This window comes from Vulpes vulpes, chromosome 6 (assembly GCF_048418805.1).
Source record: "Vulpes vulpes isolate BD-2025 chromosome 6, VulVul3, whole genome shotgun sequence".
In the NCBI taxonomy this organism is placed as follows: domain Eukaryota; kingdom Metazoa; phylum Chordata; class Mammalia; order Carnivora; family Canidae; genus Vulpes; species Vulpes vulpes.
Window position 1 is genome coordinate 121485237 of NC_132785.1, and position 22069 is coordinate 121507305.

General features: G+C 54.5%; 1 protein-coding gene across 3 annotated transcripts; it reads right to left on the bottom strand.

The window, feature by feature from the left end:
- Positions 1-9801: 9801 nt before the first annotated feature.
- SERPINA1 (serpin family A member 1) lies at positions 9802-21860 on the bottom strand. Of its 3 annotated transcripts, none has more exons than XM_072762233.1 (5): positions 21540-21860; positions 14344-14996; positions 12252-12522; positions 10857-11004; positions 9802-10048 (listed from the first exon to the last, which is right to left on the bottom strand). In XM_072762233.1, exons 2-5 carry the CDS (start codon positions 14990-14992, stop codon positions 9857-9859), a joined length of 1260 nt encoding a protein of 419 aa, XP_072618334.1. In that variant the 5' UTR covers positions 14993-14996; positions 21540-21860; the 3' UTR covers positions 9802-9856. The 3 variants fall into 3 exon arrangements, with proteins under 3 accessions (XP_072618334.1, XP_025838362.1, XP_025838361.1); XM_025982577.2 differs by lacking the exon at positions 21540-21860 and adding an exon at positions 19654-19775; XM_025982576.2 differs by lacking the exon at positions 21540-21860 and adding an exon at positions 17871-19696.
- Positions 21861-22069: the final 209 nt, after the last annotated feature.

Consider the following 22069-nt stretch of genomic DNA (forward strand, 5'->3'; position numbering starts at 1 on the left):
TGTCCTGCAAGAGAGGGAGAGAGGGAGAGAGGGAGAGAGGGAGAGAGAGAGAGAGAGAGAGAGAGAGAGAGAGGGAGAGAGAGAGGGAGAGAGAGAGAGAGAAGGGGCACCCACCCAGGTCAGGCCACGCGGTTGAGTCCCCCGGCCGCTGACTGTCACCATGTAGAACACAGAGTTTGCTGAACCTCTACTGCGTCCCGGCCCCGGCCAAGCACTTTCCTACATCCTCATCACAGGACAGAACAGTAGCAAGGCCCTCGCAGGGCTTGCCGTGTGCCGCGTGCCGACCCCCGTTCTAGGCACTGTGCCATCTCATCTTGTTGCCCTCTTGTAATGACCTATGACCTGGGACAGTTGTCCATTCACTGATGAGGAGACCGAAGGCCAGAGAGGTTTAAGCCACCTGCCCAAGGCCACAGAGCAGGAAAGTAGCAGGAGGAGAATCACAGACCCGGGCCATCTGGGTGGTGGGAGTTCACGCTCTTGACGGCCGTACAACCACCTGCAGTGGCCCTTGCCCTGTGCGCAAGCGCCATGCCTCTGTTTTGCGTAACGGGAAATTGAGGCACAGTAAGCATGATGTATGGGTGCATGATTACCCAGGAAGCAGGTACAGGGATGACTGGATCTGGAATAGGCCCCCGTTGGCCCCCATTGGCATGAGGCTGTTGTCCAGAAGGAGTAAGCGCTTGCCCAGTGACACAGAGCCAGAAACCCAACCTGGCTGATTGTGGCCCAAACTCTCCCTGACTCCCTACACTTCCTGCTCCCTTTCCTTGCAGCTGCTGCAGCCCTCAGGGTAGGGGCATCTGAGCCTGGCGTGGATTATGATCTGACCCTACAATGTTCCGACTCTGGGGGATGCTGCTGACAAAAGCACTGAGGCCCCTTCACCTCAAGGTGCTCAGAGGCATTAACTTCTATTTCAGTGACTTGGGGCTTGGAGAGCACACAGTTCAGGGACTTTCTGAAGGCCACACGGCTGGCCAAGCAGCGCTGGCACCAGGCAGGTCTGCAGGCTTTGTGCCTGGTGCTCTGTACAAGGTCATGTTCGCCTGATAACTACCTCCCTGAAGCGGGAACTTGGCTGCTTCTGAGGCTGAGCACACCGGGAGTCAGGGGTCTCAAGCTCAGTACCATTGATACTCTGAGCTGGAAGATTCTATGCTGTGAGGGGCTGTCCGGTGCATGAGAGGATGTTTAGACGCATCCTAGACAAAACTTGATGCCAGTAGCAATGTCCCCACTTGCAGGTATGACAATCAAAAAATTTTCAGACGTTTCCAGTGTCCCCTGGGGTCAAAGTGCCCTTGTGTAGGGGGAGGAGGGATTCAAGGCCGTGTGTCCTTGGGAGGCCTCCTTTTCCCTAGGTGGACAGACGTCTCATTTCAGAGCAGGTCTGGGTCAAGTGAGTTCATTGTTCATTGGGGCACAGAGTCCACTGGTCCCAGTTAGTTTGGGGTGTCCATGCTTCTTGGGTGGGAGCCCTGTCAGCGGGGAGGTCTCAGGATTCTGCTATGACATTTTGTGGCAGGCTTTCAGGACACCACAGCAAATCTCTTCACCTGACACTGTGGGAACTCAGATGCCCCTGTGGTTCTTCTGCCCCTGGGAGTTTAATGACAAGCTCCTCTGAGTGTCAGGGCTGTTCCTCCTAAACACTCACGCACAGCTATAGCCTCTAGGAGCCTTTCTTGAGCTGGCCTCACGATGAGTCCCAGATCTAAGCCCCCAAATCGTCTGTGGTCCCCACAGCCAGCTCACCTACACCCCTGGACACCACCTGAGTCCCTGCCTGTACTTGGATGGCAGCGGCTTTGGAGATGCTGGTCCCTCCAGGGACAGAGGGGTGACGTGGTGGGGAGGAAGTGGTTAAAAGCCCACTTTTTAGCTTCAGACAGACCTGGGTTCTAACCTGCTTCACTCATTCACTAGCTGCAGACCCAGAGCAAAAATTTTCCATCTCTCGGATCCTCCTCTTTAAAATGAGATTGTTGGAGGTGGGAGGGAAGCTGGGCTAGCAGTCAAAACTCATGGCCAGAAGGGACCCGAGAGATCCACTTTTGGGGGGAGGAGGGTGGTGGGTTTCGCAAAGGAAAACTTTTACAATCAGTAAGGGGCCAACGAGTGGGAGAAGGGCCATGAACCCAGATAAGAAAGGGGAGGAGGTGACAGACAAGATAGCAGGGTTATCTGAGGAGTTAATGAATACACTTCAACCTTGCAGAGGAGGAGTTCCAGTGACAAGACCAAGGCCGAGGTCCACTGTGCGGGGGATGGGGGTGGGGCACAGGGAGTGGGTGGAGGGTACCATGGGCCATCCTTTGGAAATCTGGGGAGCAGGCTACCCTGGGGGAAAGCTAAAAGGGCATGGGCATTCTCCAGTAAGATAGTTAAGTGAAGGGCATGGAATCTACAGGGCAAGGTCAAGGACTCTGGCTCTGGCTGGAGTTGAAAAGGAGCCACGTAAGACAGAAGGATCCCGAGGCATGTTGAAGAAGCGTGTTGAGGAGCATGAAGGGACCCTCCAAGGGGACTTGTCCCTGCCACCTGCAGGTGGGAGAGACACAGGTGAAGACCACCTGGACCACAGGGTCCTTTCCAAACCTGGGGAGGGTGGGAGAAGGCGAAGGTAATCCCCCAGCAGCCCCACCCAGCAGCATGCATCGCGATAGCCGGCCTACGACGTGCTGGGGGCCTTTGAATGGCGTGATTCCATCCTCCCCACTGGTGGTGCTGAGCAGAACGGCCAAGGCTCCACTGCCTGCCTGCCAGTCCTGAGCCCGGCAAATCAGAGCCAAACCTATCAGTGCCTCAGTTTGCTCCTCTGCTGAGTGGACATAATAATCCTGGCACAGGGGCCCCCGCCTCGCTGACCATGTCAGCTCAGGAGGAGGCTGATGGGAAGGGACTCACTCAGTAGAATGCACTGGTTGCCCAGAGAGGCTGGCTGGGCTGGCCGCTCACTGCAGGTGTCTCGCAACGGCTCCTGGGGCTTCCCCTATTTATAGGGCAGTCTCAGGGGACTGGGACACCCAGTCCTGTGGGTCCACAACCACGTCCACTGCAGGAAATCAGCCTGGGGGGCTTCCAGAGTGCAGCCTGGGCATGCCTGATATCATTGGAGGGCCTTGCTGTTCTCCTTTGAAATGGCCTAGTCCAGCGGAACCAGCAGGTGCAAGAGCCATCGGAAGGGTGGGGTGCTGGGAGCCCCATGGCCATGCAAGACTAAGTATTTATTTTGCCTTGATGCTGTCCTCACAGAGCTGTTGAGAGGAGAAAATGAATTATAACCCCCCCCCCCAGAGCCTAGAATTGTGTCTGATACATGATTGACCTCTGCTGAGCATCAGCCTTTTGATGTCACTGGACTTATGACTGCCAGGGACTCAGCCCTTGGAATCTTCACATTGGGAGCTGGAGTCCATGTCCTTTGGGCTCCAAAGTCTGTCTGGGCACAGAAAGGAGGTGACGGGCACCTGCCAAGTGCCGAGGCTCAGGAGAATCATGGGGAAGATCTGCGCTGGGCTGTCCTGAGGTGCTTAGTATCTTGAAGAACATCAAGACCCTTGGGACCTTAGTGCTCCCATTTTACTGGTGAGAAAAGCGAGGCTCCCAGAGGGGTGGTGACTTCCCCAGCTCCCAGGGCATGTTAGTTTGTGGTAGAGCCTGTGTGTCAAGATCCCAAGGCCATCTGACCCCCAGCTCAGGTCTTCACGAACAAAATGTGCAAATATCTGTCATTCATCTCTCTGCTGATTTTCTGCCCCCAAATCAAGAGTCAGAGGAAGTCAGACATGTGCGTAAGCAATCAGAGCGATTTCTTTTACTCTGCCCTTACCAGCCCTCCTGAAACGCGGCCTGAGTAATACAGCGCGGAAGTGACTTCCAGCACAGGGAGTGGGGACCTGTCATGGAAAGGCAGCTTTGACTTCTAAGAACAAATGTCCCTGGTCACTGGCCGTCAGCCCTGCTGGGGCCAGGCCCTCCCTGCAAGACTGTCTGTCCCCCTGGTACCTTGGGCCCCGGGGACTCAGCCCTGCCTCCCGAGAGTCTCTGGCACCTGCTCACCTGGGCAGAGCCCTTGGCCACCATGCCTCAGCTGGCGTTAGGCCAGACAGGTGCATCCAGTGTGGACCGGGAGGTTGGACTTGCCCCTGAGATCTGAGATGGACAGGACAGCATGGGCCTGAGCACGGCACCTGATTTCTAGGCCTGTGCTGGGCAGATCGTCTAACCTCTGTCTGTAAATGGGGGATAACAAATTGTAGCCTGTGTCCTTCGGGGGCTGGGCTTGAGGGTCAGCCTAGACAGTGAGTGTAGTTCAAAGAACAGGCAGAGCAGAAGCTTCTCCTGTCCTCTTACCACAAGGCTGCCTTGATGGTTTGCCCACCCGGGAATGGACCCTGTTGGTTCTCAGGAGCCAGTCAAGTGCCCCCTGGGGACTTGAATTGGGTTTCTGCCACCAGAGCCCAGACAAATGTAACTGCAGGCCATTCTCTGTAGTGGAATGATAGTTTCTTAGGTGAGTGCTCTCAGCGCATCCACCTTCTTGGTCTTTCCCTGGGCTCCAGGGGTCCAACTGGCCTTTGCATGTGCTCCCTCCCTCCCCAGTGTGGGTGTGTGCAGTGTGATGCAGCCTGTTTGCTGAATGCTGTGAGCTCTTCAACCTCAGGTGGGAAGGGCTCCCACACGTCAGCTGCTTTCCCTCTGGGGAAGAGGGTGTTTTGTCATGCAGGTGTCCTCAGCAGGTGGCTGTGCCCCCCAGCATTTCTCACGCTGGGGTAGGAATCTAGCTTGTGGCTGTCTGGGAGGGAGCGTGGGTGATGCGGTCAGGTGTGCAGGAACAAGTAGCGCTCCCGAAGCCAGCTCTGCCACTTATTAGCTCCGTGACCTTGAGCAAGACAGGCAGCCTTTCTGAGACTCAGTTTCTTCCTCTGGAGAATGGGCACATGAGAGCAGAGCCGCTCCACAGCACTGCTATGAGGAGGAAACGTGAAAATGCCTGCTTATCATCAAAAACCTCCCAAGACACAAGAGTCCAGGGCCAGATGGCTTCCCAGGGGAATTCTATCAAACGTTTAAAGAAGAAATCATACTTATTCTAAGAAAGCTGTTTGGAAAGATAGAAAGAGATGGAGTACTTCCAAACTCGTTCTATGAGGCCAGCATCACCTTAATTCCGAAACCAGACAAAGACCCCACCAAAAAGGAGAATTACAGACCAATATCCCTGATGAACATGGATGCAAAAATTCTCAACAAGATACTAGCCAATAGGATCCAACAACACATTAAGAAAATTATTCACCACGACCAAGTAGGATTTATCCCCGGGACACAAGGCTGGTTCAACACTCGTAAAACAATCAATGTGATTCATCATATCAGCAAGAGAAAAACCAAGAACCATATGATCCTCTCATTAGATGCAGAGAAAGCATTTGACAAAATACAGCATCCATTCCTGATCAAAACTCTTCAGAGTGTTGGGATAGAGGGAACATTCCTTGACATCTTAAAAGCCATCTACGAAAAGCCCACAGCAAATATCATTCTCAATGGGGAAACAATGGGAACCTTTCCCCTAAGATCAGGAACAAGACAGGGATGTCCACTCTCACCACTGCTGTTCAACATAGTTCTGGAAGTCCTCGCCTCAGCAATCAGACAACAAAAAGACATTAAAGGCCTTCAAATTGGCAAAGATGTCAAACTCTCCCTCTTCACCGATGACATGATACTCTACATAGAAAACCCAAAAGCCTCCACCCCAAGATTGCTAGAACTCATACAGCAATTTGGCAGCGTGGCAGGATACAAAATCAATGCCCAGAAATCAGTGGCATCTCTATACACTAACAATGAGACTGAAGAAAGAGAAATTAAGGAGTCAATCCCATTTACAATTGCACCCAAAAGCATAAGATACCTAGGAATAAACCTAACCAAAGAGGTAAAGGATCTATACCCTAAAAACTATAGAACACTTCTGAAAGAAATTGAGGAAGACACAAAGAGATGGAAAAATATTCCATGCTCATGGATTGGCAGAATTAATATTGTGAAAATGTCAATGTTACCCAGGGCAATGTACACGTTTAATGCAATCCCTATCAAAATACCAAGGACTTTCTTCAGAGAGTTGGAACAAATTATTTTAAGATTTGTGTGGAATCAGAAAAGACCCCGAATAGCCAGGGGAATTTTAAAAAAGAAAACCATAGCTGGGGGCATCACAATGCCAGATTTCAGGTTGTACTACAAAGCTGTGGTCATCAAGACAGTGTGGTACTGGCACAAAAACAGACACATAGATCAATGGAACAGAATAGAGAACCCAGAGGTGGACCCTGAAATGTATGGTCATCTAATATTCGATAAAGGAGGAAAGACTATCCATTGGAAGAAAGACAGTCTCTTCAATAAATGGTGCTGGGAAAATTGGACATCCACATGCAGAAGAATGAAACTGGACCACTCTCTTACACCAGACACAAAGATCAACTCAAAATGGATGAGAGATCTAAATATGAGACAAGATTCCATCAAAATCCTAGAGGAGAACACAGGCAACACCCTTTTTGAACTTGGCCACAGTAACTTCTTGCAAGATAGATCCACGAAGGCAAAAGAAACAAAAGCAAAAATGAACTATTGGGACTTCATCAAGATAAGAAGCTTTTGCACAGCAAAGGATACAGTCAACAAAACTACAAGACAACCTACAGAATGGGAGAAGATATTTGCAAATGACATATCAGATAAAGGGCTAGTTTCCAAAATCTATAAAGAACTTATTAAACTCAACACCAAAGAAACAAACAATCCAATCATGAAATGGGCAAAAGACATGAACAGAAATCTCACAGAGGAAGACATGGACATGGCCAACAGGCACATGAGAAAATGCTCCGCATCACTTGCCATCAAGGAAACACAAATCAAAACCACAATGAGATCCCACCTCACACCAGTGAGAATGGGGAACATTAACAAGGCAGGAAACCACAGATGTTGGAGAGGATGCGGAGAAAGGGGAACCCTCTTGCGCTGTTGGTGGGAATGTGAACTGGTGCAGCCACTCTGGAAAACTGTGTGGAGGTTCCTCAAAGCGTTGAAAATAGACCTTCCCTACGACCCAGCAACTGCACTGTTGGGGATTTACCCCAAAGATTCAGATGCAATGAAACGCCGGGACACCTGCACCCCGATGTTTCTAGCAGCAATGGCCACAATAGCCAAACTGTGGAAGGAGTCTCGGTGTCCATCGAAAGATGAATGGATAAAGAAGATGTGGTTTATGTATACAATGGAATATTACTCAGCAATTAGAAACGACAAATACCCACCATTTGCTTCAACGTGGATGGAACTGGAGGGTATTATGCTGAGTGAAGTAAGTCAATTGGAGAAGGACAAACAGTGTATGTTCTCATTCATTTGGGGAATATAAATAATAGTGAAAGGGAATATAAAGGAAGGGAGAAGAAATGTGTGGGAAATATCAGGAAGGGAGACAGAACATAAAGACTCCTAACTCTGGGAAACGAGCTAGGGGTGGTGGAAGGGGAGGAGGGCGGGGGGTGGGGGGGAATGGGTGATGGGCACTGAGGGGGACACTTGACAGGATGAGCACTGGGTGTTTTTCTGTATGTTGGTAAATTGAACACCAATAAAAATTAATTTATTAAAAAAAAAAAAAAGAAAATGCCTGCTTAGCCCCTTGCAGGGCACCAGGCTTACAGGGAAGCTCATGAATGTCACCAATGTTGTCCCTTACATCGGCACCTGGCTCTGCTCCCCTTTGAAAGGTGTTTTGAGTCCCTGCTTGGTAGCATACACCAACTCGAAATGGGTGTTTAACCGTGATGAAGATGCCGAGGCCCAGAGAGGCTTGGCGACTTTGCTAACGTCACACAGCTGGGACGCTGCCGACTCTGAACTTGCTCTCACTCTGGCCTCGTTCCAGGTGTCTGACAACGGTTGTCTTGGGCATGGAACTTGCGCAGGTTCGCAGTGTCCAGCCAGAGAAAAATCAGGATGATATTAGACTTCCCTGGGAGGCAGCTGAATTTTTATCCATTATATTGAATTATGTGGAGTTGCACACATGTGGCCATTCTGACTTAAAAGGTTTAAATATTAAATAGGGATCCCTGGGTGGCGCAGCGGTTTGGCGCCTGCCTTTGGCCCAGGGCGCGATCCTGGAGACCCGGGATCGAATCCCACATCAGGCTCCCGGTGCATGGAGCCTGCTTCTTCCTCTGCCTGTGTCTCTGCCTCTCTCTCTCTCTCTGTGACTATCATAAAAAAAAAAAAAAAAAAAAAAAAAAAATTTAAAAAAAAATATTAAATAAATAAATAAATAATTTAAATATCATATGATTCCACCCAGTTGTGTAGATATACATTCGGCCCCCATGAGTGACTTAGGTGGGAATTACTGTTTTTTTACGGGATGGGGCAGTCCTTCCCAAGGACAAGGGCTCCCTCAAGCTGGGTTCCTGCAGGACCTCCTGACCGCCGTAATAACTCTTCAGTGGGGACTCTGTAGGATGAGAAAGAGCCACATGGCCCTTAGTGAAAGGGCTGCTCCTGGGATGGCCACTAGCTGTGGTGTGGGAGTTGTGGTTTCCCTCTGAGGACTAGGGGGAGGGCCACGGGGCAAGATCAAGGCAAGATGAAAAATGTCTCCTGTCAGAGCTTAGCCAAGGGAGGGCAGGTAGGGCTAGTGGGGCTGATGGCCTACTTCCCCTCCCACGACCATGAATTCATTAGAATAACTTTGCAGAGCCACAACTTGGCCACATGATTGGGAAGAAGACGACACACAGGGTAAGTGTCTTGGGGGGTGGGGCTGGCAGTTCGGGATGAGTCTGAGCAGGTGACGCAGACGAGGACCCAGAGACCCACCTGGAGAGAAGAGGAAGTGGAAGACCGGTATTGTGTCTGAAGGTCCCTGAGCAGAGACTGAAGGACAAAGACGGAAGATGTGTATTCCCAGCCTAGCCCCATGGAGAAAGTCTCCAGGAAGAATCAACCCTGGCGGGGCGCCTGGGTGGCTCAGGTGGTTAAGCCTTTGCCTTCAGCTCCAGTCATGGTCCCAGAGTATTGAGATCAAGCCCTACGTTGGGTTTCCTGCTCAGCAGGGAGTCTGCTTCTCCCTTCCCTCTGCCTTCCTGCCTGCTCATACTTTCTCTCTCTCTCTCTCAAATAAATAAATAAAATCTTAAAAGAAAAAAAAAAAAAAGAATCAACCCTAGCTTTTGGCAGGAAAGACCTTTGAGTGATAGGAGCCCAAGCTTAGCTTAGGTGACAGGGTGGGATGAGAAGGGGACCGAATATTATCTCTTTACGGCTGGAGATGGGGCAGCTCTGAGCCCCCGTGTGAGCTGAAGGCTCTGGGAGCCACAGGGAGGCAGCCTCGTGGTCGGTGCTGGCAGCCCTGCAGGCCGAGGGGCTCTCAGGGGGTGTCACTCCGCACACAGCGGGCCTGGGGGGCTTAGCAAGAGGAGGAGGCCTGCAGGTTGGTATCTGAGCCCTTGCCATGCCCCTTGGGGATTCCCAGGTAAGATTCGAGCCTAGAGCTTTTCCACAGTGACTGGGGCAAAGGCAACCCTTCCTCCCAGCCTCACAGGGCACTCGGACAGTGAAGACGCCTCATACAGAATAAGACAGCAGGTGCACAGTGATGGCTGGGACCTCCACCCCTGCCCCCGCCCCTGCCACTCGCCTCCTGGGGTTGGAGACAGAGACTCAAGACATGAGGGGCTGAAGGAGTCACACGTCACACTGGAGCCTGGGGTGGGTCACTCTTTAATGGCATCTGGAAGGGACCTGACCCACAAGGCAGTTACTTTTGGGTGGGGTTCACCACCTTTCCCATGAAGAGGGGACTCTTGGTGTCTCTGTCGACGATGGTGATGAGGAAAGGCCTGTTGAAGTCGATACTGGGCGGCATGGACATGGGGATGGCTTCCAGAAAGGTGGCTCCTGCAGCTTCAGTCCCTTTCTCGTCGACGGTCAGCACGGCCTTGTGCAGCCCCTGTGGGGATGGAGCACAGCAGCCTGATCTGAGTGGGGTGCTCCCCTTCCCTGGCCTGGAAGCAGGGCCCAGGGAGGGGCTCACTCAGGCCTCTCTCCCTCCTGGCAGGTCCTTCCCCATCCACAGGCACACAGGCCTTCACCACCTTCCCAGGCCTCTCCTGACTCCACCGGCTGACCCTCACTCTCCTTCCTCACCAGCCTCCACCACCTCCCTGGGAAGGAGCCACAGTCTCAGCAGGGAGACTTCCTTGCCCTTCGTCCCCATGGCTCCTGCCTCGGTTCCAATTTCAGATGTCCAGTGCCCTGGGGCCCAGGACTCGGAGGGGGGCCTTCTCTGTGCCTGGTCCACACCAGCACTCAGATCCCAGCCGGCCATTGAGCTGTGGTTGTGTCTTTGGTCACCTGCAACTTTCCTGAATAAACGGCCTCCTTAGGTGAAATCCCTCGTTAACTCAGACTCAGTGGTTGGCCAATAGCTCCTGGTGTCACTGACACAGGGGACAAAAGTCCTTTGAAATCCCTGAGCCCAAGCCTGTCTTTGTAAATACGGGTCCATGGAAGCCCAAAGGAGGGAAGGCCCTGGCCAAAGATGACACAGAGGGTCAGTGACACAAGCACAGAGGAAATCCCCAAAATGCCAGAAGCTCTTGAGGCCACCTCCTCCAGGGTCACCTGCCCATACTCCTGTTTGAGTGGCTCCAACGGCCCTCCAGGGGGACCTCAGTCTGCAGGTGTGCTTGTGTCCCTCTGTCCCTTCCCTCAGACCCCCTGTGAGCTGTGTCCTTGGACACCCGGCGACAACCCACCTTGGACAGCATCAAGGGCCCTTCTTCAGTGATCCCAGAGAGGTCAGCCTCAGAGCTGAAGACCTTGGTGATGCCCATTTTGCTCAGGACGTTTTTCAGATCGTAGGTTCCAGAGATGGACAGTTTGGGCAAGCGCAAACTGGCAGACCTGTCAGGACGGTTGGGAAACAAAAGGGTTTCACACGTTGAGTGCTTCATTTCTGGTTCTTTCTCCCGCTCAGCGGCCCCTCTCCCTGTCCACACGAGGACTGGGGTGTGCGTGGGTTTATCCAATTTCTAGCTTCTCCAGCCCCTGGGGCCAGAGAAGCACAGGGGTGGGCTTGCCCTGTAAAGTCTCAGGCGCTGTGTCCTGCCTCCTCTGAGCAGCCCTCCAAGGCACTCCCTGGGGAGCCCTGAGCACACTGCCCTGCAGGGTCAGGTGCCCCCAGACCAGGACTTCTCTACTTCTCTGGGGGGAACGTCGGTGTGGTGCGGGTGCCTGGGGACATTTGCTCAGTGAGGCATGTGTGAGTGCAGGGGCTGAAAGCTCAGCTGTCCCCTCCCGAGGGGACAATGTGTGGTCCCCAGAAGGGTCTTCCAGAGTGAGGAGGAGGCTTGACGTGACCAGATCTGGGTTGTGCCCCACCTGGTTCTCCTTCCTCGACCTTGGTGCAAGGAGCACAGGGCTGGGGGGCAGGGCTGGGGGTAGGAGAGGTCTTCAAATGCTGTTTCAAGCGTAACCTTATGCTCCTTGTATTTTCACATTCACTGGTGTGTGTGCGTCACTGGTATTATGCGTCCTTCCGGATAGTAACTGTGTTCATTCTACTTGCAATGTCTTTGATTCCTTTTCCGTGTTCATGCACCTCATGCTTACGTGCAAGTGCGTTGTGGGGCACACACGATAGAGCACTCCCGGGGCTTGGGCGCCGCACGGCTACAAGCTGTGCACTAGTCCGGGCTGCAGGCTCTTGTGTCGCTTCACTCCGGGGACCTCATCAAACCGCCCCGGTCTAGTGACAGAGGAACCCACACCTTGCTCGAGGACCCCCCAAACGTGCAATGGGCCGCTGCTCTTCCAGCCGGGTCCCGGCGGGCCCTCCCCATCTAGCCCTGGGCTCTCCGTCCTCTAACTCCACAGCCACGCTCCCCTTGCCCGCAGCCCATGTCCCCCTTCTCGGTTCCCCAGGGCAGGTGCTGGCCCTGGGACAGGGGAGGGGCAGTGCCCACTGGTGGGGCAGGGAGTCCCCCAGGAACAGGCCTGGAGCCCTGTGCTGCGTGAGTGACACAGGCCCGTGTCTGGAGCACAGGGTCAGGACAGTGGTGCGGCCCCCGGGGTGTGGGTCCACCCTCCTCCCCTGCCCCGGCCGGGCCTGCCTTGGCCGCTCCCGGGTCGTCCTCCAGTTTGAGGATCACCTGGCGTGTCTCTTTTCCAGGAACTTGGCCAGGACCTCCTTGGTCAGCTTGCTCTCCAGCTGCTGCATTTTGCCCTCGTCGGGCAGGATGAAGAAGGCAGTGGCGTTGCCCACGTACTCCATGAGCAGCACCCAGCTGGAGAGCGTGGCACAGTGCTGGATGTCGAACATGCCCAGGCGGCTCATCATGGGCACCTTGACCGTGGTGTGCTCATCCACGTGGAAGTCCTCCTCCGTGGTTTGCTCCACCTCGAAAGGCTTCTCCCATTTGCCTGCAGAGAAGGGAGGGTGGGCATCAGCCGGAGGAGGGAGGAGGGTTGGATACGATGGTGGGATTAAGAAAAATAAGTGGGAAATATCAGAAAGGGAGACAGAACATGAGAGACTCCTAACTCTGGGAAACGAACTAGGGGTGGTGGAAGGGGAGGTGGGCAGGGGGTAGGGGTGACTGGGTGATGGGCACTGAGGGGGGCACTTGATGGGATGAGCACTGGGTATTATTCTGTATGTTGGCAAATTGAACACCAATAAAAAATAAATTTAAATTAAAAAAAAAAAGAAGCCCTGAGCCTCCTGCCGAGATCCTTCTCTTTGAACCTGTTTGTAAAGCAGGTTCTGTAAAACCGGGGCTACGATGAATGGTCTACTGAAGGACTTTTGTGAGAATGATGCAAGACCAGAGTAGGATCCAGAATGCCTACACTATAGAGGCTAAGGGATGCCCATCTGGATGTGCAGAGCAAGCATTTTATTTGTATTTTGTGCTCACTAATTTGAGGGCGACTTGGGAGATTCTAAATGAAAATTATTGGCCTCAGTTCTATTGACCCTGACCACCTCCCCGTCCGAGTCCCCTGCCCCTTGTTTGTGGGAGGTTCTTGTCATTCAGGGAACCCCTCTCGCCCCCACTCCAAGGCTTTCTCTAGATCACCGTGCAGGACGCAGGTGCCTGGGCAGCTGCCCCCGCCCCCCACCCCAAGAGAGCCCCCTGTCCGGGCAAGTCAGAGTGGGAGGGTGCCCCGGGGACCCCTGCGCCCAACTCTCCCATTGGACAGAGATGGACACTGAGGCTGGAGAGGGGCCAGACCCTCCAGAAGCTCCCCAGCAGAGCCAAGAGACCTGTCCACCCTCGCCCTGGGCTCTCCATCATCCTGTTGCCTCCAGAGCGAGGAGCCCGCACAGTGAAGGAGGCAGCCCTGGCCTTGCTCTTCCCTCCCTGCCCCAGCCCCTGTTCCTCTACCTCACAGTGCCCTCTGGGGCCTCCCAGGCCCCCCACATGGCCATCCCTCAGGGAGGAGGCCAGGCTGGATTTCAAGGTCAGCTGAGCACCTGCTGTGTGAGCGTGAGATCCCGTGTTCCTTGTAAGGTGTTCAGTCCCCACAGAAACCTGACAACAAGGGTACTATCATGCCCTTATTGCAGAGAAGAAGCTGGAACCTCAAAGTGGTACAATGACTTGCCCACAGTCACGCAGCTAATAATCGGTAGAGGAAGGATTGGAACCGAAGCTGTCCCTCCTGCCACTGCATTGAGTTTGTCAGAGACATGATCTAAGCAACCTCATTCCCTCCCACATTCTGCTAAAGCTGCCTATTTTACCTCCCTCCTTGGTTGGGATTGGACAATGCACAGTAGGACATTAAAGGCTCTGAAAAGTCCTGCAGAGGCAATGACAATTTGGGGTGCCTGAGTGACTCAGTCAAGTATCTGCCTTCACTCAGGTCGTGATCTCAGGATCCTGGGATCAAGCCCTACATCGGGCTGCCTGCTTATATAGGGGAGTCTGCTTCTCCCTCTCCCTCCGCCTGCCACTCCTCTTGCTTGTGCTCTCTTTCCTTCTCTCTCTCTGTCAGATAAATAAATAAAATCTTTTTTTTTTTTAAATGATGATTTGACTTTCCAACCCATCATCACCTGACCTTAGGTGATCATGGAAAGTATGACGTGGCTGTGTGTGGGAAACTGAATAACACATGCAGAGACACACTGTCCTACTCATCCTGAACTACCATGGAAAGTTTCACAACTGGGTGTTTGAGAATATTTTTGGATGTTTTTGTGGGAAATAGCTCAGGCCGGTGTTGCAACCTCACCTTTAAAGAAAATGTAATTCACCAGAGCGAAAACTGTGTCTTCGTCAAGATCTTGGACCAAATCCACAATTTTTCCTTGGGTTCCCTTCTCTACATAATTGTTGATCTGTTTCTTGGCCTCTTCAGTGTGCCTGAAGTTGATGGAGAAGGCTTCTGAGTGGTACAGGTTCTTGACATCCTCTAAAAACTTATTCAGTAGCTTTATGGTGTCGTTGATGAACAGACCACTGCCGGTGGTCAGCTGCAGCTGGTTGTCTGGCTGGTTGAGGATGCTGAGGAGTTGATGGAAGCCTTGGTGGACTTCGCTCTCTGATCTCTCAGTGAGGTTGAAACCGAGGCCTTGCATGATCTGGGTGTGGGTGTCCCCCTTGGTGCCCAGAGAGAGCATAGCAAAGGCTGTAGCGATGCTCACGGGGGAGAAGAAGATGTTGGTGGTATTGGACTCTTGGGCCACCTGGCGGTACAAGCTGAAGGCAAAGTCAGCCAGGTTGGGGGCAATCTTGTGGCAGGCTGGCTGGTGCTCAGGATCATGGTGGGGTGCATCCGTCTCCTGGACAGCGTCTCCCTGGAGACCGTCAGCCAGGGATCGGGGTACCAGGCAGCACAGGCCTGCCAGCAGGAGGAGGCCCCAGGTGATGGAGGATGGCATTGTCCTGCAAGAGAGAGAGAGAGAAGGGGCACCATGCCCAGGTCAGGCCACAAGGTGAGTCCCCCAGCCACTGTCACCATGTAGAACACAGAGTTTGCTGAACCTCTACTGTGCCCCGGCCCTGGCCAAACACTTTCCTACATCCTCATCACAGGACAGAACAGTAGCAAGGCCCTTGCAGGGCTCGCCACGTGCCGACCCCCGTTCTAGGCACTGCGCCGTCTCATCTCGTTGCCCTCTTGTGATGACCTATGACCTGGGACAGTTGTCCATTCACTGATGAGGAGACCGAAGGCCAGAGAGGTTTAAGCCACCTGCCCAAGGCCACAGAGCAGGAAAGTAGCAGGAGGAGAATCACAGACCCGGGTCATCTGGGTGGTGGGAGTTCACGCTCTTGATGGCTGTACAACCACCTGCAGTGGCCCTTGCCCTGTGCACAAGCGCCATGCCCCTGTTTTACATAAGGGGAAACTGAGGCACAATGAATATAAGAGACTGGTGCATGACTACCCAGGAATCAGACCAGATCAGGTTCAGGTAAGATTGGATATGGAAAGGGGACACTTCTACTGACTCCTCCTATTGAATGGACATGAGGCTGCGGCCCAGAGAGGGTAAGACCTGCCCAGGGACACACAGCCAGAGCACATGGAGCTGCAGGATTGTCCCCACTCACCACTCGTGGTGAGACTTAGCCCCCAGCAGTTTCGTCCGCACGGAAGGGCATCCCCACGTGCATCTGTGGCCTCAGCCACACGAATGGGCTGCAGACCCTGCAGTCAGCTTACCGGCTCATTCTTGTCACCACCTCTGTCCAGTTCTGGGGCTGGCAGTGGTGTGGGCAGCAGAGATAATTGATTCCTCTAGTATATTGGGTTGTGTGATTGTGTGTAGGGGGCGCGGTGTGGAAGTCGAAAAACATCTCTTTTCTTCAGATAGTCCTGCGTTCTGATGTGGCCTCTGTCACTAGCAGCCACGCGACCCCGGACAAGCTACTTGGTCTCCCTGGTTCTCATTTTCCCTCATATAGAAAGTGAGGGTATGGGGAGAATTTCATGAAATAGGTCCATATGCCAGACCTTACGCTGATGGGCTCTAGGGGCTGGTGGGGGTTGCAAAGCAGAAGCCCGCGGTGGGCAGGCAGGGGAGGGACGTGTGTTCCATGGCTCGGGGTGGGAGGGATGCAAGAGGGAGCAGCAAGGCTGGTGGCTGAACCAGCTAGAGCAGGCAGGTCATAGTCTGTGTCACCCACAGCACCACAGAGCCCGCCCTGGTGCTCAGAGCTCCCTCTACTCCAGGGGTGCGCCTGCCAGGGACCACCAGTCGGCACCTCCTAGGTACAACCTGCTCCCCTGCACAGATGGAGAAACTGAGACCCGAGCATTGGAGAGTGAGCCCGCAGCCGCGTGGTGAGCTGTTTCTCACGTAGCTAAACTCGTCGTTTTAGTAAAACACAAGGACAAAGGAATCCTTGCATTTGGAATTGGAAAACCCGAGGGGAAGAAGCCAGAAATAAGTCTATCCTTGCAGACTTTTAAAAGTTTGCTCTGAATAAGACAAGATGAAGCACAAAACTGGTCTGTCTTTGCCACCCTGGCCTTCGTGCCTCTAAACGATCCAAACATGACACACCACACGTTGCGTAATACATGTTTATCTTTTTCTGAGACTAGCCAGTGGGTTCAGAGCGGTCAGTGTTCACACTGGCTCTGTATGTTCCCATGTCCCTAGGCCTCTCCTCGCTTCCCCGCTGGGTTTGGCACCGGCCTCTGTGGTTTGCAGAAACCCCTCAATTTTGCAGGGCTCAGAGATCATGAGGCCAAGATTTGGGTCTCTGCAAATGGCCCTCTGGTGGGGCCACCTTGGCCGTGGGCAAGCATCTTCTTGTCCAGGGACCTGGTCCCCCCAGCTGTAGAAGTCGAGGTAGGGGAGGACCCCAGTGAATTTCCCCTGCACTAATGTTGGATTCTCAGTTAGAAGGTATCTGGGTTTGATGGAGCAAGATAGATGGAGACTTCCTGTTGGGGGTTGGGCGGTGGGGTGAGGTGCCCCCCCTCTCCGAGGGCTGCTGGCCTGGGCTGAGCTGGGGAGGGGCCACATCCATCTCTGTGGATGTAACATCCTTCTTTTTACAGTAAAAAGTCTGAAGCTGGGGAGGGTGAGGGCCTTGTCAAGGCCACATAGCAAATCGGTGACAAAGTGGGGAGCAACTCTTGGCTTTCCTGCCACTTGAACTGCAAGCGTTCCAGAGACAGCCAAGTCCTCTGGTCCCAGAGTCTGTGAATGTCAGAACTGGGCCCCGAGGGACCCTCACATTGGGCTTGAGCCCCCGCTGGCTTCCTCTGGCCTCACAATTATTCTGTACAACTTCAGGTCCCCCATGCCCTTCTATCACAGGCAGCACCGCACCCTGCACCCCCTGAAGCCTAATGCTCTGGAAGGCAGCGGGAATTGATAAAGTAGACAAGGAAACACCCGGAGGTGTACAGACCAAGGGTTAAGCCCAAAGGGGGAAGGTGTCGTGGTGACATTGCCAGGGTCCAGGGCAGGTGGGAGGAGCGCAGGAGGCAAGCCATCCCTTTACCTAGCCGAATTCTAATTTCCACCTGTGAGCATAAAATGAATGATCCGGAGTGAGCCAGCAGGGTCCGGGAAGGCCACAGGGGCGTCAACGCCCTGCTAAAACCTGGCACTGAATAAACCCCGGCGTGACCCAGCCCTGCTGCGGACGGGCAAGTAGCCCTGGGCGAGTGACTTCACTCCCTGGAGTCTTGGCTTCCCGACTGCAGAGGAAAGAACCCCTCACAGGGCAGATGTGAGGGACGAGCAAAGCCATGGGTGGGCGGGCACCTGCCAGGTGTGGAAGCTCTCTCCCTACCTGTGCACAGGTGGGGTTCGTGGGTAGAAATTGGCAGATCTCTTCCTGGCCAGTCGCCACATTGCAAGGACCAGAGAGGCAGCCCCTGCTCAGCCATGAACAGCCTCTTGAGTCTGGAGAATTAGAATTCGATTCTCCGAGTGTGTATTTATTGCCTCTTCGCTGCGAACCCCGTGCTGAGCCAACACCAGCGTCACTGTCACGGTTGTCACACCCCGTAAACACCAGGTGTTTTGCGTGCCCCGTCTCATCTAATGCCCCCTCAATGCTTACCCTGTGGAGCAGGACTGGCCATCAGCCCCATTTTATAAATGGAGAAATGGAAGCTGCTAGAAGTTGAACAACTTACTGAAAACCACCCACCTGGTTGCTTACGGGTCTGGGATTTAATCCCAGGCATTTTGATTTCAGAGCTTTGCATTTACAAAGGTGAAGCCAGAGACCTCGAAATAGAAAACGCTCGAAAGTGGTCAGGCTAAATGCAGAGGGCAGCATCCCGGGTGGGCTCAAGCCAGCAGCTCTGGGGCCCGAATGCCTGAGTACAATTCCACAGCAGCATGTGACCTTGGACAGGTTAATTGACCTCTCTGAACCTCTGTCTCCTGGAGATGACAAGGGTGCGCTTCCTCACAGAGCTATTGTGCAAATCAAATATGTACAAAGTTCCGAGAAATGCTTGACCACAATCAGCTGTCAGGGAGGCTTAGCTGTTATCAATGGTTACGTATCTTTTGGAGCGCCACTGGGAGTCTGGAGGCCTTGGCTTGGATCATCTTGGAGCCCCCATCTCCAAGAACGGATAACAGAAAAAACTGTGTCCTTCCCAGAGATCAAGGCTGGGGGCGGGGTTGGGGTGAGGGGAAAGAGGGCAAGGGTTGCCTACAGTTTGTCCAAGGGGACAGAGAGGTTGAGCCGTGGTTCAGGGTCACCCAGCATCAGAAGCCTCAAGGCCAGCCTGGCTCGGTTTCTCCCATTCCCCAGCTGGCTCCTAAGACCCCAGAGAATTATGCTGGCAGGAGGAAGAGGTTTGGGAGCATGAGTTCTGGAGCTAGGTGACCCCAGTTGGGATCCTGGCCAGTGTGTACTGTGGGGCAAGTTAGGAGCGTCTCTTTCTGATTTCTTTAATCTGTAAAATGGGAACACCCTAGGCAACCCCCTCAGAAGGTGGGTGCGAGGCTTCAGTGCTGACTGCACCTGAGGAGCTCAGCAGCCCGCTGGCTACAGTGAGGCCTCAGGAGCACAGCTGAAAGCCCCAAGGACGGGGCCCCCCTCTAGGGTTTCTCCTCTTGCACTGTGCATGGGGGTCTCAGAGACCCACTGAGCACAGGCTGGGGCCAGCATGGTTCTGTTCTGGGAGCATCTGCAGAAGACGGAGGCCCGATGAGTGGCTGGAACTCTGGGCTCTGGTGCCACCTGGCTTCCCCACCAGGTCCCTATGGGAGCCTGGGCTCCCCACTGTCCCTCTCTGGGCCTTATCATTCTCGCCCGTAGAAGGGGAAAAAGATACGCACCTGAGCACGGGGAAGGTGGCAAGGCTAGCAGGTGACAACCCACAGGAAGGGCACAGGAGCTGTGCCAACAGAGGCCTGCTCCCTCCTGGGGTCCCCACCTCCACACTGTGCCCAGACGGCTGGTACATCCACCAGGAGGTACTGGGGAGGCCCTGCAGGGACCTCCAGGGCTGCTGTTGCCATGACAACAGGGGGTCCAGCCTCCTCCTGTCCCCTCACCTGTTCCATCCTCCCTGCCTCCAGGGGCTCTCCCCAGGGGAAGGCATACTTACAGTTTACTGTCCCAGGCCGGGGCCGGTGACCAAGGCTAAGGAGACAGAGCCCCGTTCGAGTTCGTATTTAAGCTGTGGACCCGCAGGGACGACGGGGGTGGTTGCTGGTGAATATTAACCAAAGTCACTCCGGTTATCGGAGGAGCAAACAGGGACTAAGTCCATAGGCCAGCACCGAGCTGCCCACCCGCCTGCCCGTCTGCGCCCGGCCCTCTGTCCAGCTCACCAAAGGGATCATTGTGCCCAGCTCATAAACCGCGGCGTCCTGCACCCGCGGACGGGTGGCATGACTCACACACTCTCTGCGACAGCAGCCTGCCCTCCCCCTGGGGGGCTCTCAGTGGCTGCTCCAGCAAAGGCTACCCCTTGCTGAGCGCCCCCTGAGACCCCGGGAGGGGGCGGGGAATGTAAAGCTCCTTTGGCAGGCAAGGAAACCCAGGATGCTCATTCATAGTCACCAAGCTGGCCCCAGATTCAGACTCTCTCGATTTTCCAGAGGAGAAAATGGGCCACGGGCAGTGCTGACACAGCTCCTCTGGGCTGGCACGCGGAGGCCGGGGGGCAGAGGGCAAATCTGTAAGCAGGGCTGTGTGAGCTCAGGCGAGCTGCTTCACCTTTCTGAACCAGGAGGTGGTCTTGTCTGCATCGGAGGGGGTTGGAAGTCCCGCTCCCTGGCACAGTTGTCAGCGATGTACCCAATGACCTCCCTGAAGTGTGGGGCGTGCAGTGGGCTCTTAATTTGGGCTGCTCAGCCCTGCTCTCTGGGCTTCTCTGGGCAGGACGGGGCTGCATTCCTGGCGAGCCTCAGCCTGTTACTGCTCCCAGCAGAGGCATGCGATGCGCATGTTGCTTGAATTTTCCTGGGAATGCGGCCCTGTTCTGGGGCTACTGCAGGTACCCCCCCCACCCCGGCCCAGGGGCACTGGTGGTGGGGGAGGTGGTGGTGCAGGGTTGAGATTGACGGCGATCTCTTTAAAAACGCCCCCTCTGTGCACCCTGGCACCTGCCTGGCACATAGTAGGCACTCTATAGACACTTAGTGGGGTGGCCGAGTGCTTTTTTTTGTCCCTCCTCTCATTCCCCTGGTCCCAAATGTGGGACCGTGCCAGGGGAACGATCTGCAGCTTCTTCGGACACGTAGGCTCAGACCTGAGAACCCAGCTCCCCTCTTCACTGACTGTGAGATCTCAGACAAGTGGTTTCAGAACCCCTTGCCTCAGTTTCCCCACCTCTAAAACGAGGATCGCAACAGTGCTCCCCTCGTCAGGCTGCCGTGAAGATTCAATGCTGAAGTCCCAGGTTAGCTCAGAGCCTGGTGTTGGGTGTGTGCAGGGAGCCCTTTACGGTGTTGGCCCTACCTGTGCCAGCCGGTCCCCCTGGTGTCACTGGGGGAGGGGGCATTCCAGGAATTTCCCTGGTGTCACTGGGGGAGGGGGCATTCCAGGAATTTCCCCCAGGCTTCTCCCATTCCGTGCTCTCAGTGACCCTGCGAGGGGAGTACGTGCGGCCCACCGCCATGCAGGAGCAGGGACGAGCTCAGAGCGGGGAGGACCCCCACTCCCATCCTGACCGCCCTAGTTCCACAATCTGGCTTCAGGCTCTTTCCCCTCAGTTGGCTGAATGGGCTTCTCCTCACGGGGGCTCTATGTCTCAGCGGCTCAGAGAGCTCGGCCTGGCCTCCGTACCTCCTGGCCATTTCTTCCTCTCCCCATGCCTCAGTGTTTCCATCTGTACAATGGCCTCCCTCCGAACCCAGCTGCCCCTCCCACCTCCTGCAGTGGATGGGCAATGCCAAGTGGTCCACCCTCCACGCTGTTGCCAAGCTTGGATCCCTCAGCCCGGTGCCCTCAGGGCTGGTGGGAGGGCAGTGCCCTATGCCCCTCTACCTCCAATCCTTGTGCTGCGGTGGCCTCCACACCTCCTACGGCAGCCTCGCCTCCTCCTCCTCCTCCTCCTCCTCCTCCTCTTCCTCTGGGACTCTGTGTGCACCCTGAGCAGTGCAAGGTCTCTGCCAGCCTTGGAGGAAGGAGGCTCTGGGTGTCAGAGGCAGCAGGTCCAGGAGGGGCGGGGAACTGGAACAGGAAGCCGCCTTGCACAAAGCTGTGGGTAGCCAGGCGGGTGCCAGCCGGCCCTTCCTGGTCCAGGCAGTCCTGCCTGTCATCTGCTATTCTAGTTGTGTCCACCCTGACGAGTCACCCAGGTCCTCTGAGCTTCTGTAAGAGGGAGGGTCACATTGGGCTCACAGGGCTAGTGCAGGTAACAGGTGTCACCTTCCTGGCCTAGGGCCTGGCACCAGCATTTGGCAGCTTTCCAGGGCCGGGCATGGAGGGAAGGACTGAGCCACCTGAGAAAGCGCCCCGTGGGAGCCCCATGGAAGCTGGGAAGAGTCTGTGAAGGGAGATGTGTGTCACAGACT